This window comes from Oculina patagonica, chromosome 6 (assembly GCF_052425735.1).
Source record: "Oculina patagonica isolate OP01 chromosome 6, crgOcupat, whole genome shotgun sequence".
NCBI lineage: Eukaryota > Metazoa > Cnidaria > Anthozoa > Scleractinia > Oculinidae > Oculina > Oculina patagonica.
The window spans coordinates 25,883,109-25,897,348 of NC_135763.1; the positions used below are offsets into that span (position 1 = coordinate 25,883,109).

The 14,240-nt window shown below is 37.2% G+C and overlaps 3 protein-coding genes across 3 annotated transcripts in view; 1 reads left to right on the forward strand and 2 right to left on the reverse strand.

Moving 5' to 3' along the window:
- The window catches only part of LOC144658247 (neuromedin-U receptor 2-like), a 249,672-nt gene that overhangs the window by 86,519 nt on the left and 148,913 nt on the right, over positions 1-14,240 (forward strand). The window lies entirely within an intron of this gene.
- Positions 4,318-14,240, reverse strand: part of LOC144658242 (melatonin receptor type 1B-B-like) — a 59,202-nt gene continuing 49,279 nt past the window's right edge. The window contains exon 2 of the mRNA XM_078518637.1: positions 4,318-6,166. Coding sequence (XP_078374763.1) covers positions 5,096-6,139 — 1,044 coding nt within the window. The 5' untranslated portion in view covers positions 6,140-6,166 and the 3' untranslated portion in view covers positions 4,318-5,095. The remainder of the gene's footprint in view (positions 6,167-14,240) is intronic.
- LOC144656510 (cellulase/esterase CelE-like) lies at positions 10,195-11,706 on the reverse strand. Its single transcript, XM_078516731.1, has one exon. The coding sequence runs from the start codon at positions 11,551-11,553 to the stop codon at positions 10,486-10,488; it is 1,068 nt and encodes a 355-aa protein (XP_078372857.1). The 5' UTR covers positions 11,554-11,706; the 3' UTR covers positions 10,195-10,485.

The following is a 14,240-nucleotide window of genomic DNA, read 5'->3' on the forward strand; positions in this document are numbered from 1 at the left end:
TACTCTTTTCAAGACGATAAGCAAAATTGCTCCGAAGTCACAAAAGATTTAAAAAAGGTACAAAAGAAATACATTTTTGCACTTTCGTTTTGCTCCATTTTGAGCCTTTTGGCCTTGTGTGTGGGATGGATGTGATTTATTTCACTTCAAGTAATATAAATTCAATTGTTTTCTATTGATAGGTGGTTTATTTCTTTGGTTTAAAAAAAATACTTATAGGGTTCATCGTGCCCCAGAATTAAGTAACGTCTCAAAATTTTCTACTCCAAAAAAATAATTTTTATCATAGAAATTGGAGTTAAAGAGTATGGAAACATGAGGAGGAATGAATTATATAGCACACTAGACAGTTAAAAGTTGTGCCTTTCCGGAAAAGGTAAAATACATCAGGAGTATAAATTAAATAAATGCAATTTATAATTAATACAAAGCTGCTTTTGTTTATTAAAATGAAATAGTTATATAAATGTTAAAAAACGGATGTTTAAACAAAAAGACAATTAAAAAGAAAAAAAGAAATCCCCTCAGGCAATAAAATAAAAATAATAATAAAAAAAATATATTAAAATGGTGGGAAACCCCACACAAATTAACGGCACCAAATTTGAAATTAAAAAAAAAATAAACTTCTATTGTTTGCTATGGCTTACAGCAACTTCAACGGCAACAAAACAATCCGGAGTTCCCCGGTTCGAGACCTGCCCCTGCCACTAGCTGGATTTGTTTCTCGGTTGCCCCGAGTTTAAATCCTTGATCACGCTTTGTACATATCCAACTGGTCTGCCTCCTGCCAGTTGGAATTTTTACACTTTCATTTTAAATATTTTCCCTCTGTTTCAGTGGCATGCCTGTAAACTAGCTATCTCGAAGAGATATGAAGCTAAGTACATGACCATTGTAAGCAACATTTACATTTACATTTACATTACAATTAATGTGCCTGGGTTACTTATTTTGTGATTTAACTTTTTAACTATATGTACAACCAAGCCGCCTTCATTTTTTTATTGTTTCAGTCACCCTAAATTACGTACGTAAAAATTATGCGCACTAGTATAAAAAAGTGTGAAATAATCGTTTCAGTTTATCTGAAAGAATTAAGAAATTATTTTACAATATCATGCTTAAAAAACCATTGCAGATATGGGTAAACTGAAAAGCAATTTTCACAAATTGTGCACGGGCACAGGCACCTGGGCACCTGGATAAAAATAGTGCGCTGTTCACACATTGGGAACCAAAAGACCCAATAACCCTTTAGTGCCCGAATACAATTTCCCACATTGTACTCCGGCATGATCACTGTGCCCGAATCCTGGCCTGGGTAATTAAGTAAAAATGGTGTTCACATGTGCTTTCAGCGAGAATTGCTTGCACCCTACCCGAGCAAAAAACTGAAAACAGCCTAAGAGGGACGAGGGGCCGGGTGATAGAGGCAAAATATTAAAGAATTCTAAAGGCCCTGCTCGCACTGTGCTTAAAGAAGTGCAGCACTGTATACTCATTCACTTTATCAGTTCCTGGTTCTGCTTTAATTTCCCGAAGATTAAGAAAGCCCATGTCGAAAGCCTCTGGTTCTCCTGTCAGGGTTTGGAATGGCCGAGGCGATAAAGAAAATTAAACATTTGTAGTTCACCCGCCGGTTTTAAGGCAGGCCCGACCAATATTTATCTTGCAGAAACATTGCAACTCATTATTGGCTATCATAAAAACTATAGGCTTCGAACTCGAGGTTCTTACTCAGTATGTATAGGTTAATATAATAAAATTTATAATGTTGCCTATGCTTACTGAATATATTGCTCTCAAAAACACTTAAACCTGTATCGACCGGCATCATGCACATGCATATAAGTGGTTTCTCTCTGTAGTACGTGGGTCAATTGTCGAGGTCCCGGAAACTGAACGGGCCTCTTATTCAGCAACTACAGTACATTTTAAGTTTATTTGGCTATTCAGCATTGACCTTTATTAAGGCGACTGACTGAAACCTGTGTTTGTGCAAACCGACTCGTGCGACTGTCATCGGTTTGACTTTACTGAATATCCCTATTATTTACGAAAATCTGGAAGTTCCGCAGATAACCCTATTGATACAAGGTATACGTCAAAGCATATTGTTTGCCATGGCTTACAGAAACTTCAAAAAAAAAAAACAACAACAACAACGGCAACAGCAACAACAAAACAATGATCACTAGATAGTACGATCTTTTTATATATGGTGAGCAAAAAAATGTACGAAAATGTTAATTTGGTTAAATATCCCCTACACCATGAATAGGAAGTGTATATACATATGTTGAGAGTTTTAGTAAATTGTTAAAGAAAGTCAAATAAAGTGTCAGGCAAAAAGAGACCATATTTTACCCTTGTTATTTTATTTAATCACAACTTCTGCTTTAAGACAAAAACGTAAGAGCAAGAATGAAATGCATTTTAAGTACGCATTACTAGTAGAGTTCTTTTCAAGAAATAGCACACGTATAGAGACTTACCTTTTTGTTGACCCGATTTCCAAAAATGAAAATAACAACCAACAAAGTAGATATACAAAAGCTCCAGTAGACATAACACAAAACCACGATAATGTCTGCTTCACTTGACCTCTTGATGAGCTGATAAAAGTTGACGCACATTAGTGGTATGTCCAACGAAATAATCACAAACAGGAGAAGCGAAAATACAGCATTGGCCAGCTCTACCATCTCGCAGAGCTTCAGGTGTTCCTGCCGCAAGTAGGCGATGGTAAAAGGGTAGATTGATTCATTGGATATTTTATTTTGCAGAGTGGCAAACATCTTTTCCAGGAGCATGCAAGTGACGCAGAAGATCAGAGGTGGTAAAGTCCAAGCAAAGGAATCGAGGACTCCAAACGCTATTTCAGTCACTCGAACCGTTACGTACATGCCTTGGGTTTGATTCCATGGTGTAAAAATAGAGATAACGCCGTTGAAACGAACACTAAGAAGGATGATAACGATGGAATTGATCACTGCTGCTAAGCAAGCTACAGCCAAACCTTTCACTGCTTTCTTCCTCATCCCGTCAAGCTCGGGTGCTTTCGTTGCAAAGCTGGAAAGAAATTGGGCAAATCTCGATCGCCTTTCGTTCATGAGTGGCAAAACAAACAAGCAAACGGTTGTGCTACTTGCATTCTGAACATACCAAGCGGTGTTAACCAATAAGAAAGAAAAAGAACTCATGGACGAGAAACCTATGTAAAGGTGACTTGTGACACCTATTACCACCATTAGCCATTGGCCCACAACGACAAGCGCGCTGAAGAAGCGCGAAACGTACATTGTCTTCCGACCACTGCAATCACCCAGTGCGGTTTCGCCGAAATATTGCCCCGTCAACTTCATAGCGAACAAAATCGGACGGAAGATCTCTGCAAGCTGCCTTAGACGCTTTGATCTCATTTCCACTTCTCTCGTATATTCTTCGTTGTGAACAGTATTTTCAGTCTCATTTGCATCTCTTTTTCTCATTTCCAGCACATGTATCGTTCGAGGCATCATCGTGGTTTCATTTTTATTTTAGGTAGGCCAAACGTTTATTCGTAAACACCGTCCGCTTGATCGGCGAGTCTCTTCAGTATTTGGTTTTAACGAGGGTTCAATGTAGGCAGGTGTTACTTGCAAACGCTATTTAAAATTAACAGAGGAGTGAAGTTTATAACATAAACTTGATTACATTATTTTGTACAGCAAAGACTTCGTTGACATTTCCTGTTGTTATTGATGTGGCAGCTAGAGAACTGTTGGTTTGAGGAACTCTTTTGTTTACCTGGGTCGCACGCGTTTGTATAAAAAGTTATCCTTTCTTATAACCATTACAACAAGTCGACATTAGGCACGGCGATTGTACCGGTTAGTTTTATTGAGAGACTCATAAAAATGAACAAAAAAAATTATTTTTAATTGACAAGAACGACTGGTTGACGATTTGGATTGACCGTTCACTTAGTGAAGTCTCCATCCAAATTGACGCAAGAACTGCTGATATTAATTTTAGCGATTGCCAATTTGGTTGGGGGTTATTGTTTTCAGTCATATCATATTCCGTTCATACCTCCCTCTGCTTATTTTTTTGGTAATGATTTTTTTCTTTATTTTTACAATAATCTAGTGTTTGAAGCTTTCTTATGTAAATACAAAAGCTAAAATTTAAACAGTATTCTAAAAATCTTATTAAAATTTATTTGTTTAACTTTTGTCAACTAGAATCAACAAGTTTTATTTCATACATTGCAATTTAAATTGCTTTCTTTTGTACAAGGAAGATTAACTGATGCATCACGCTGTTTTTTTATTTTCACTTCACAGTGCTATTTTTATACTTTCTCCCCGATCTTTATTATATTGTTTTTTACAAAATTAAATTGATGAATAATAATATACAAGTACAAAATATGGGTTTAAAACTTTAGCCATTACCTTTAGCCATTAAACATACATGTAGACTATATTTCTTCAGTACTTGTCAGCACTGTTATGATAGTCACATTTCAAGAACAATTTATAATAGAATTTATAATAACAAAACGGCAATATAATTGTAGCTTTAACGCGTTTACTCTGATCTGTGTTTTAATCCGAGCTTTTGCAAGTTTGAGAGGAGTTGGCAGAAAGAAAACCTTTATTTGTCTTCACTTAGTTCCAAATTTAGTTGCAGTAATTGTATTGTTTCGATTCTCCAACGTCTCTGGCCTGTTACAAAAAGATCGGAAACCTCTTATCTGTTCTTGATTCCTATAAGTTTGTTTAGAAAATTTTAATTTATTTCAAGTGGGCCTTTTCAAAAAGTTACAATGTAATCTACAGTTCCAAAACACAGTTCATAAGACATACAGCAGTTAATGTACGACTGCTTTAATAACTTCATCAAGCGTTACTGCAAACGATTCATTTTCATGGCCGGGGGAGTTCCTTTCCAAAATTTGACAAGCGCTGTTCCACCGAATCGCAGTTGGGTTACAAGGATGCACGAGGTACCTCGCTGGCTGGTCTTTGGGCAAATCGTGCTAACAATTAATTTAATAGGCAGCTTACTCGTAAAAAAACCACCGTTTTAATGATTGGTTTTATAGTCAGGTGGACGTATCGGCTTTTTTGTGTTTGATGTTTTGTCCTTGCTCCTGTTGAACGTCCCAAGCGTTCACTGAGGAACAGCTACAACAAGGCCACATCCTGTAATATTCCAACCTGAATGTCCTGTTGAGCACTCCGTATATGACTGGGTTGATTGCAGAACTGATTGACACCAAGAAGACATTAAGAAGATACACTCTTCTGGGTAAAGAGTAGTTTCCTGTGGCGGCGTCTGTGAACTCGATGACAAACACAGGGACCCAGCAAAGCGTAAAACCCAACACCATGGCGAATAGAGTCTTGGTGATGTTTACTTCTTCAACACTCAACCTTGAACTTTGAGCACTTATCGAGTCGATGGATGAAAACCGTTGTCGATGCTTCTTCACTTTCAGAAACACTTTTGCGTAGCAAAATGTTATGACAGCAAATGGAATTACGACTATTACCAACCCCAACAGGCCAGTGTATACCTTGTCGGTGGTCTGATGATGGAATTCTAGGACGCACGTGATCTTCCCAGGATGGAACTGGAAATACGCCCAACCTGTCACCAGTGGTAAGCCGAGGAAGAACGCAGCGGAGAAAACAACAGCCAACAGCGAGAATACGACGAACTTCCGTGTGAAAATTTTGCGGAATAGCCAAGGTTTTACCACGCGGCAATATCGGTTGAAAGCCAGTAAAGCGATCGTTTGCAAAGAAACAAAGGCCAAAAAGAGAACTGCAAAGCCATGAACTCCACACACTCTCTCTGAATATCTCCATTGGCCCACGAGAAGTACGCCCCAAACCAGGGGCATGCAAAATGTTGCCATAGCGACGTCAGAAATGGCCAGTGCAAAAATGTATTGAAAGGTGACGCCTTGAAAACGTGGATTCTTGTAAAAGATCAAGCAGACAAGAATATTACCAAGCAGGCCCATTAAATTGATGATAATGAAGAGCGTCGTCTCTATAATGTAGTCAGCGGTACTCCTGGAAGACATTATCGCTGCAAGATGGTCGTAGGGACTTTCTTCAAAGGTACTATTCGACGCCATTGGTTGCAGCTTTCTGACTTGGAAGTTCTGTTGAGAACAGTCGTAAAATGCATGTTATCGTTATAAAATAAATGAATTGGACATTCTTCTTAATCGAGAGGCTTGGCTTATGCTGCGATTTCGTCACGTGTTGCAACCAAAAATGTGAACGAGATTCAACTGGGGAATGTCAGATCTCTCCCAAGATATTTCCCAGTTTGTGAACTTTGCGATCGATTTACGTTCGCACGTTTAGTTTTCATCTCGAAACTCGAGCCTCGTAACGCTATTCTCGATTCTCGAAAATATCGAGTATCGAGGATCGAGTTTCAAGTCGAGTCTGTCCACTTACTTTTGACTGTCACTGTAACTAGTTAAGATGTCCAAAAGAAAAGGCGCGCGATAAAAAAAAAGTCCTTTGCAGGCAATCGACAAGCAAGAGCCATTTAAAACAATATACTTGCACACTTTTTATCTCTTTAAAAAATGGTTCGTAATATGGTCTTTTATACATAATTCATCAGATACGCACGTTTCATATTTTTTAAAGGATAAAAAATGAGTAGTTGAAAGGATAGTAGAATTTTCTCTTGAATGCTTATGTTCTTAAAACTATGATCTCGATTCATCCCCTGGTAAGAACGGCGTGCTGCATTTCAATTGCCCGTCGTTAATTTATTTCTTATGAAAATATGGAAATATAAAGGCATTATGTTGTAGTGTTTCCTCAAAAGCTTTATTTACATAAGGAGCATCGCCTAATGTCCATCCTAGTGAATTTTCGTGAAGTTGAAAGCTAAAATGCTTTGAGGTTTCCGCTTTTATATTGCAAAATAAATAAAAGGTTTGTTCAAACTTCCATTTACATCAAACTGACAGCCCGCGTTCAAACATCTTTTTTCCGCCTAGTACAAACATTTTTATGTAGTTTGCGATGACCATTATTCTTTCTGTAAATAATTCTACGTGAAATAATTTGGCCACTTTTCATGAAACAATATGCAAAGATGTGTGCCAGTACTAAATAGGATTTTATATTTATGTTTTGACTAAACTTTATGTTTGCTGTTTGCATCGGGTCGCCACATGTAAGTCTGAAATTATGAAATAAGCAGCGCGTGGGGGCGTTATTAAATCGATCAGGAAGATACGGGAAGAAGGTTAAACAAGGAAAAGGGAACATGGCCCCATGCACGATTAAAGAAAGTCTTCCACGTTTACGGTAGTCTCTGTATTGTACAGTGGCACGAAATCGTTGTATAATTGATCCAGTCGTCCAGTAGTTTCTAAGGATCGAGATGATCACATTAACTTTAAATGTAGCTTTTAGCTTTTATTATTTGTTGCAGATCTGTAACAATTTTTTGATAAATTGTTAGACATCTAAATTATATATTGGAATTGAATTTGTAAATATAACTTAAAAAAAAAATAACGAGAAATACTTCTTTTCATCTTTTTGGCTACGGCCCATGAATATTTCCCCCAAAAATATCTCGGATATGGCTGTCGAAGTCTTAAAATATTCATAACATTTTCGTTTTACACGGTAGGCTTTTAAATAAATCCTGTGACCAACAAACATGACTTTTGGTCTTTTGATTTCCCACCAAAACCCTTTACTGTTTGCATGGACGAAACTAAACGAATCTAAAAACACAATCAATGGTAATTTCTATAGCTCCTTATATTTTCACTGCCATGCTGGCTTTGCTTCTATGTATACTTGAAAATTTTGGTTCGGTGCAAACGATATTTCAGCCCTGATTATTAAACGTACCTCAATTAATCGAACAACTTGCTATATCCTCGGACGATTTCCTCTGGACGCGAATTGTGAAATACGCGCAGACCGAACAATAGCAAGATAAATGCTATATTTCTAGCCAAACTGTCAGGTTGCAAATGGTTTTGATTCATCTTCGTTATTGGAGGAAACAAACATAAGATGAAATCGTTTAATTACTTTTTGCCTCATTTACATTCGAACAACTTCTGCTAAAAGACAGCTGTCCCGAAGCTGAGACGATCTTTGATAATAGAAAACAGTCTCGATTGGGTTAAACACTGCGTCAAATATTTTATTTTATTGACTTACTTTTTTACCCCTTTCGCGTTTTTTTTTTTTTTTCCTTCAATCAAAAATCGAGGACACTTATTACTAACTGTACAAGTATCATGCAGCGTCAAGCTATAAGGGGTCGTTTTTAACCTTCAAAAGATGCATGGTTTCCGGATACAATTAAACAACAAAAATTTACCATTCAACGTAAGAAATTATATTTCACGACTTCCATCTCGACCCACTCCGATTAACTATTTCATTGATGGAAATTATCCACAGGAAAGCAATATTGAAATGGAAGAGCGTCAGGTGATTATTTTTTCCTTGTTTACGAAATATTTGAAAAGTAAAAGAATAAAAGAAGGTTCCAAGCAGAAAATTTTCAAAATTAAGAGGGAACTTTTAGTGATAAAATCCTAAAGACGTAAAGTCAAGAGAAAGTATTTATTTTACCTGGCTCAATATTGAAAGTGACTTAACTCCGGAATAGCTTGCACTTATGTCATCTTCATTAGATGAAAGACATGCAGTAACTTGTCTATTATTAATACTTGATGGTCCTTAAGATTATAAATGAACTCTCATATTACTTTTAGAATTACTTAAATCTCGTAAATTTTAATAAGTTCTAAGACCCCCACAGAAAGGCCAAACGATCTTCGATGTCTAATTTTTATTTATTTAATTTATTTTGAAGAGGAAGGAGGGGGAAGGGGTTAAGTTTATTGGTTTACTTGTAAAATGCAACAGTTTGTTTGGACAAACCTGAATGTTTTACACGTGAGAAAAGTGCAAAAGGTTAGCTTTTCACGATAGATCGAGAATAGCAGTAATAGAAAACGCATAGACTTAAGCTATAGCGTACTAAGTTTAGCCTTATTACTCTTTGTTATCCTCCATGATTAAAATCCATAAAACAAAACAGGTAAAATGAACAATAGTTTTAAGAATATTGCCTCAGCAGATCGAAAGATATAAAATGTTTATCGGCGTTTAAATAAAGAGATTATGTTGTTTTCATAAATGGCAATTTTTTGTTTCTTTTAAATAAGAAGATACCAGATGACGCGTTTGGTCGATGTCTGGTGTGATTTGTTAGTGAGCTTTTAAAAATACTAGTCTTATATAAGTACACTGATGTTGTTGACAATCCTTTTAGTTCGCGTATCTGGAGCTTTTTCGTTCAGAATCGGTTATCAAGGGTCATTGTCAGCTTCTTATCGTTAATATTGACACGTTCAAACAAACGCGACGTTGGATATTAAAAATATTTGAATGCTTGTCCACGGTTGTCAGTATACGCTTCCTTGTTGTATTCCGGGACAAATAATAAGCTAAAAATATCGAATTCATTTGGAAATTTTTCCCATATTTTTACTTCCCCACTGACTGTTGAACTACGTACGTGTAAAACACACCATGGTCGATTCAAACTGTAAGGTTGTCTCAACACAACCCCTTGATGTCTTGTCTGACACGATATAGTTTTACTTCAGTAATGGGTAATCCTCAGCAAAAAAGGTACAGCCGTATCAATCGGTGTGAAGAGATCGAGTTTATAGAATGGAAAAAAAAAATTCCAATTTCGATTTGGCGTCGCGAATTATATTTAAATAATCACGTTTACCCTATGAGGCCCAATGCGCCAACTTGGCGCCAGGGGACAGGTAAAGGTGGAGTTTACCCTATGAAGTTCAGATGGAATACCTCCTAAAAGCCTTGAGGCATAGAATATTCAAGTGAAGGGCCGACTGAAATCGCTTATTATCAGCTATGAAAGGGAGTGGAGTTTCCAACACAAAGGGCTTTTCAAAGACAAATATATGATATTGAGATCGGGATCGCGGTCCAGCGATAAATCTCAAGAAGGCGGGGTTTGTTGCTGATAACCTTTTTGTATTCTCTGTTCTGGCAGCTGTGGTATCGCGGTCGCTTTCATAAAAACTGAAAAACAGTGCTAATCCGAAAACAAACGAAATAAAACGTCTTAACATTTTAAAAGCCAACCTCTTTACATCGAACTTTCTAATCAAACTGAATTTCTTTCAGGAATAAGTCCTTATTTTAGTCAGGACGCTTCCAAGAAAAAAAAAAAACCTTCATCAATGGTCATCAATGGTATTGCTTAAGTAATAGACTAATTAATACCCCTCTTTTAGGTCCAGTTGTACCTCAGTAAATTATATAAATCTTGAAACAACCCTAATTTTGATCAGCTTTCTGAACTATTTTTGTCATTACCCTGACGAATACACTATATGTTCATTATAGTTCCTAATGCTACATTCTATCGTTAAACGATCTACATTTCGTCTTGAATGTTTTCCAACACCTTCGACATGTTGAGCAATGTTCCCTTTATGTCTTGCATACCGGTCAACCACTCGCTATTCTCGGTGTCGTAGTATCGGTCAAGGACATTCAGAGACCAAGGAATATTTTCCTTTCGCAGCTCACCTGCAAAAAAACGAGCGAAGTTGATCACCTCGGTTTCGTTAAGTCCACCGTTCTTGTTGTCTGTCGGCATCCATGCTCCAAGGTAAGTCAGGATATTGCTGCTCTTGGTAAAGTCGGTTGCGTGTTTGATCGCTTTCCTGACATTGTCACGACCATTTTCGTGATCAGGAGTACCGTCTCCGCTCCAGTACTTCTGTCCTCCAATCTTCTTGTTCGGTCCCGAGGCATAAATGTGCCACTCAGCCATGATAAATGAATCGTTTCGATAGATGTCTTGATTGATTTCATCGAGATCCTTTGCTGTTTTCCCCGGTGATCCAAGAATGAGGATGCGATTTGCGTTCTTCCCACCCGTAGCGCGAATCGCGGTAACCACCTCTGATGTCCAAAGATTGTATTTATCTGGCCTCATACGAAGACTTTCTCCACAAGATGATTTCGTTCCTCCACAACCATCTAGCCCAAGCTCAGTAAACAGGTTGAAACTAAGTCTGTAGTCTCTGTCCTTCAGTTGCGTTGCCACGGCTTTCCACCAAGACACGTAATTTCGTCGGTCTTCGTCAGTCGCGTATGCTTCAGCATGGTGGTGGATCCAAGAAATTATCGGCGTTACACCAACTTCAAGACATTTGTCGACTACGGTCGTCAAACTGGTGAGAAACTCGGTGAATTGAGAGTTGTTGTATGGGGCCGCATACAGATCTGCCCTCGACCGGAGCCTCACGTTTCGAAAGCTATTAGAGAAGATGTCTTCTATGTTCTTGCCATTGTATTTTGACAACGGGTCCGCTGTCTTGAACCAGTTTGTTGAAAAACCAGGTCCGATCACGTCTTGGTAATCTGCTGGACTTATTGGCAGGGATGCACTTATGGCAGAAATAAAGCCAAAGACTGCAAGAAATGAGAGAATCATTTTTCAACAATAAGGAGGGTCTTTGGGGCAGTTTCTTATAAGACGTTGTTAAAGGAGAGTGAGATTTGATTGGGTGGAGGAAGAATGCTATTATCATAATGCCATAACAATCTTTTCAAATAAATCCTTGGAATCGTCCTATTGAAAGCGGGTGGTCTGTAGTGTAATACAACAAAAGCAGTAAAGTAAATAACTTTGACACGCTTTGAGTCTGATTCTTGAGCCCTTTGATGATAAGAATTTCAAAAAGGTAAACAGCCATGATTAATTTTAACTTCAAGCTGTGATGCAGATGTGGACAATTATAGCAAGATAATCAGTATCACACGGGAATTTGACATGCTGCATAAAGAAATACCTCTCTTGTCTTACCTTGTTACTGCTTATGGCCTTGCGACTTGTACAAACTGGAGGGAAATCAATTGTCCTCGTGATATACTGGCAAGTTTTTGCTTTACAAAACCTCAAACACTACAATATTTCTGTCGTCCTTGATTGAAAGTTATCCTTAAAATAAATGCTTAGACCAGGACGTTTTCATAAGTTGGAAAACAAAGGGACTCAGCGATAAATACTTGATGGCTCTTTCAGGATCTAAATAAAGTCTTGTGTATATAACTATTAAAAAAGGCGATTTTCAAAAAAAAAAAAAAAAGAAATGACGAAGTTTCAAGTTATCAAACGCTACTACTCTTGTCAAGTCAACATATTTTAAGTTTTAACCAAGCCTTGTTACATTTAGAAAAAAAAAAACTGATTGGGTGACTGTGGCAACTTGATGGTTTGATAAGATGTGCGGCTCTTGCTTTGTAAGGGTTATTTTTGGGGAGAGAGGGGATATGTCACCAAGGATATGTTACCGATGGCGCAAGCAGAGGTGCTAAAAATACTGAACCGGCTAATTTTTCACATCGGTGAGGTATCAATTGAGGCGTAAGACATTGAGAAACATGTTTTTTTTTTCGTTGTTTTGATGTTGGTGTGCTGAAAAAAAGAAATACTAAACAATAGGAACTGGGGTTTAAAGAGATTGCTTCATTTGTTTTTGATACTCCGACTAAAACAATTAATATGCGTGCAAAACAATCTTTACAATAGATTAAAGATCCCGAATGAATGCTATGGGATTTTGTAATATTGCTTTGTGGTACCGACAACTTTGCAACCACCTTTTTTCACCACTTCACTGCCAACTTCAAGTTGGCAGAAAAAAGTGAAGCCGAGGAAGAACAAGCAAATGGTTCGATAAATCCAGGCAGTGCAATGACTTTAAGAAATTGTTTTGCTCTATAAATCGAAAAGAAGAGTGCGTAAATGCTCAGTTTAGCATTGAAGGGGCGACAGAAGGGTGGTTTGGCTTTAAAGAGGCGGATGAAGAAGTCTTAATCGGCAGCGTTGAAAAAGGGACTGAAACAAATTAGAAAAAAAAACGACGAAAAGCGATATCATCGATGCAGATGACAAGAGCCCCGCTATCTACAATCAAATCCGACCCCAGCTTCTTAGGCTGTTGCTAATTAGCGGGGTTTATTCAATATAATCAGCCTGGAAAAAACAAAGAAAAACGAGCCATATGAAAAATAATAAGAAATGATAAGAAAGGAAATAATGAAATAATAAGAAATGAAAAGCGGTATCATCGACACAGATGACAAGAGCCCCGCTATCTACAATCACATCCGACCCCAGCTTCTTAGGCTGTTGCTAATTAGCGGGGTTTATTCAATAAAATCAGCCTGGAAGAACATAAAAAAAACGAGCCATATGAAAAATAATAAGAAATGTTAAATACACTTTATTGCAATAACGTTGTCATAGAAAAACGAAAAAAAAAAAATAATTAATTATCCTAATTCACTGGAAAAGTTGAAAATTTACATAGTATGTAAATAAAATGTAAATAACATGTAAAGACACTGTAAAGGGTGATTTCCATAGTTCTTACCCTTTTACATGTTCTTCTCAAAACATGTCAAAAACATGTAAATATTTGAAGTAAAACATGTAAAAACACAGAACATCATGTAAATTTCCCGAACGAAAGACCACGGACCATGTAAATAACATGTCAATTTATCCGATCAACACTGTAAAAAGCATGTAAAAACATTTATACCTGATGCTTATAAATAGACTGAACATGTAAAAAACATGGAAATTGACAAAGGGGGCCTGTTTGGAAACATGTAAAAACCATGGAAATTGACAAAGGGGGCCTGGTTGGAAACATGTAAATTGACAAAGGGGGCCTGATTGAAACATGTAAATACCCTGGAAATCGACAAAGGGGGCCTGTTTGGAAACATGTAAATATCCTGGAAATCGACAAAGGGGGCCTGTTTGGAAACATGTAAATACCCTGAAAAATCGATGTACCATATCAATGAAATACATGTATTGTAGGATGAAAATGAGCCTTTAAAAGTTATACTATGGGTAAGATATTGATCACTTTTATTAATAGGCGTAAATGGTCATTTTGAATAACCGCATAAAATATACTTTACAGTAACTGAAGGGTTGGAAATGAAACCATGGTATTTCAGGATTAAATTTTTGTTGAATGTTTTTCTTTTGCTTCAATTCATGTAATGTTTGGCACATGATTTTGCTTTCAGCCCTTCAGTTACTACCACAACCCTTCCATATCATAAAACTATGAAATCAAACGAATAATAAACATTGCA

Excerpts from the sequence above, each read along its gene's own strand:
- LOC144656510 (XM_078516731.1), bottom strand. The coding sequence starts at position 11,553 with ATGATTCTCTCATTTCTTGCAGTCTTTGGCTTTATTTCTGCCATAAGT.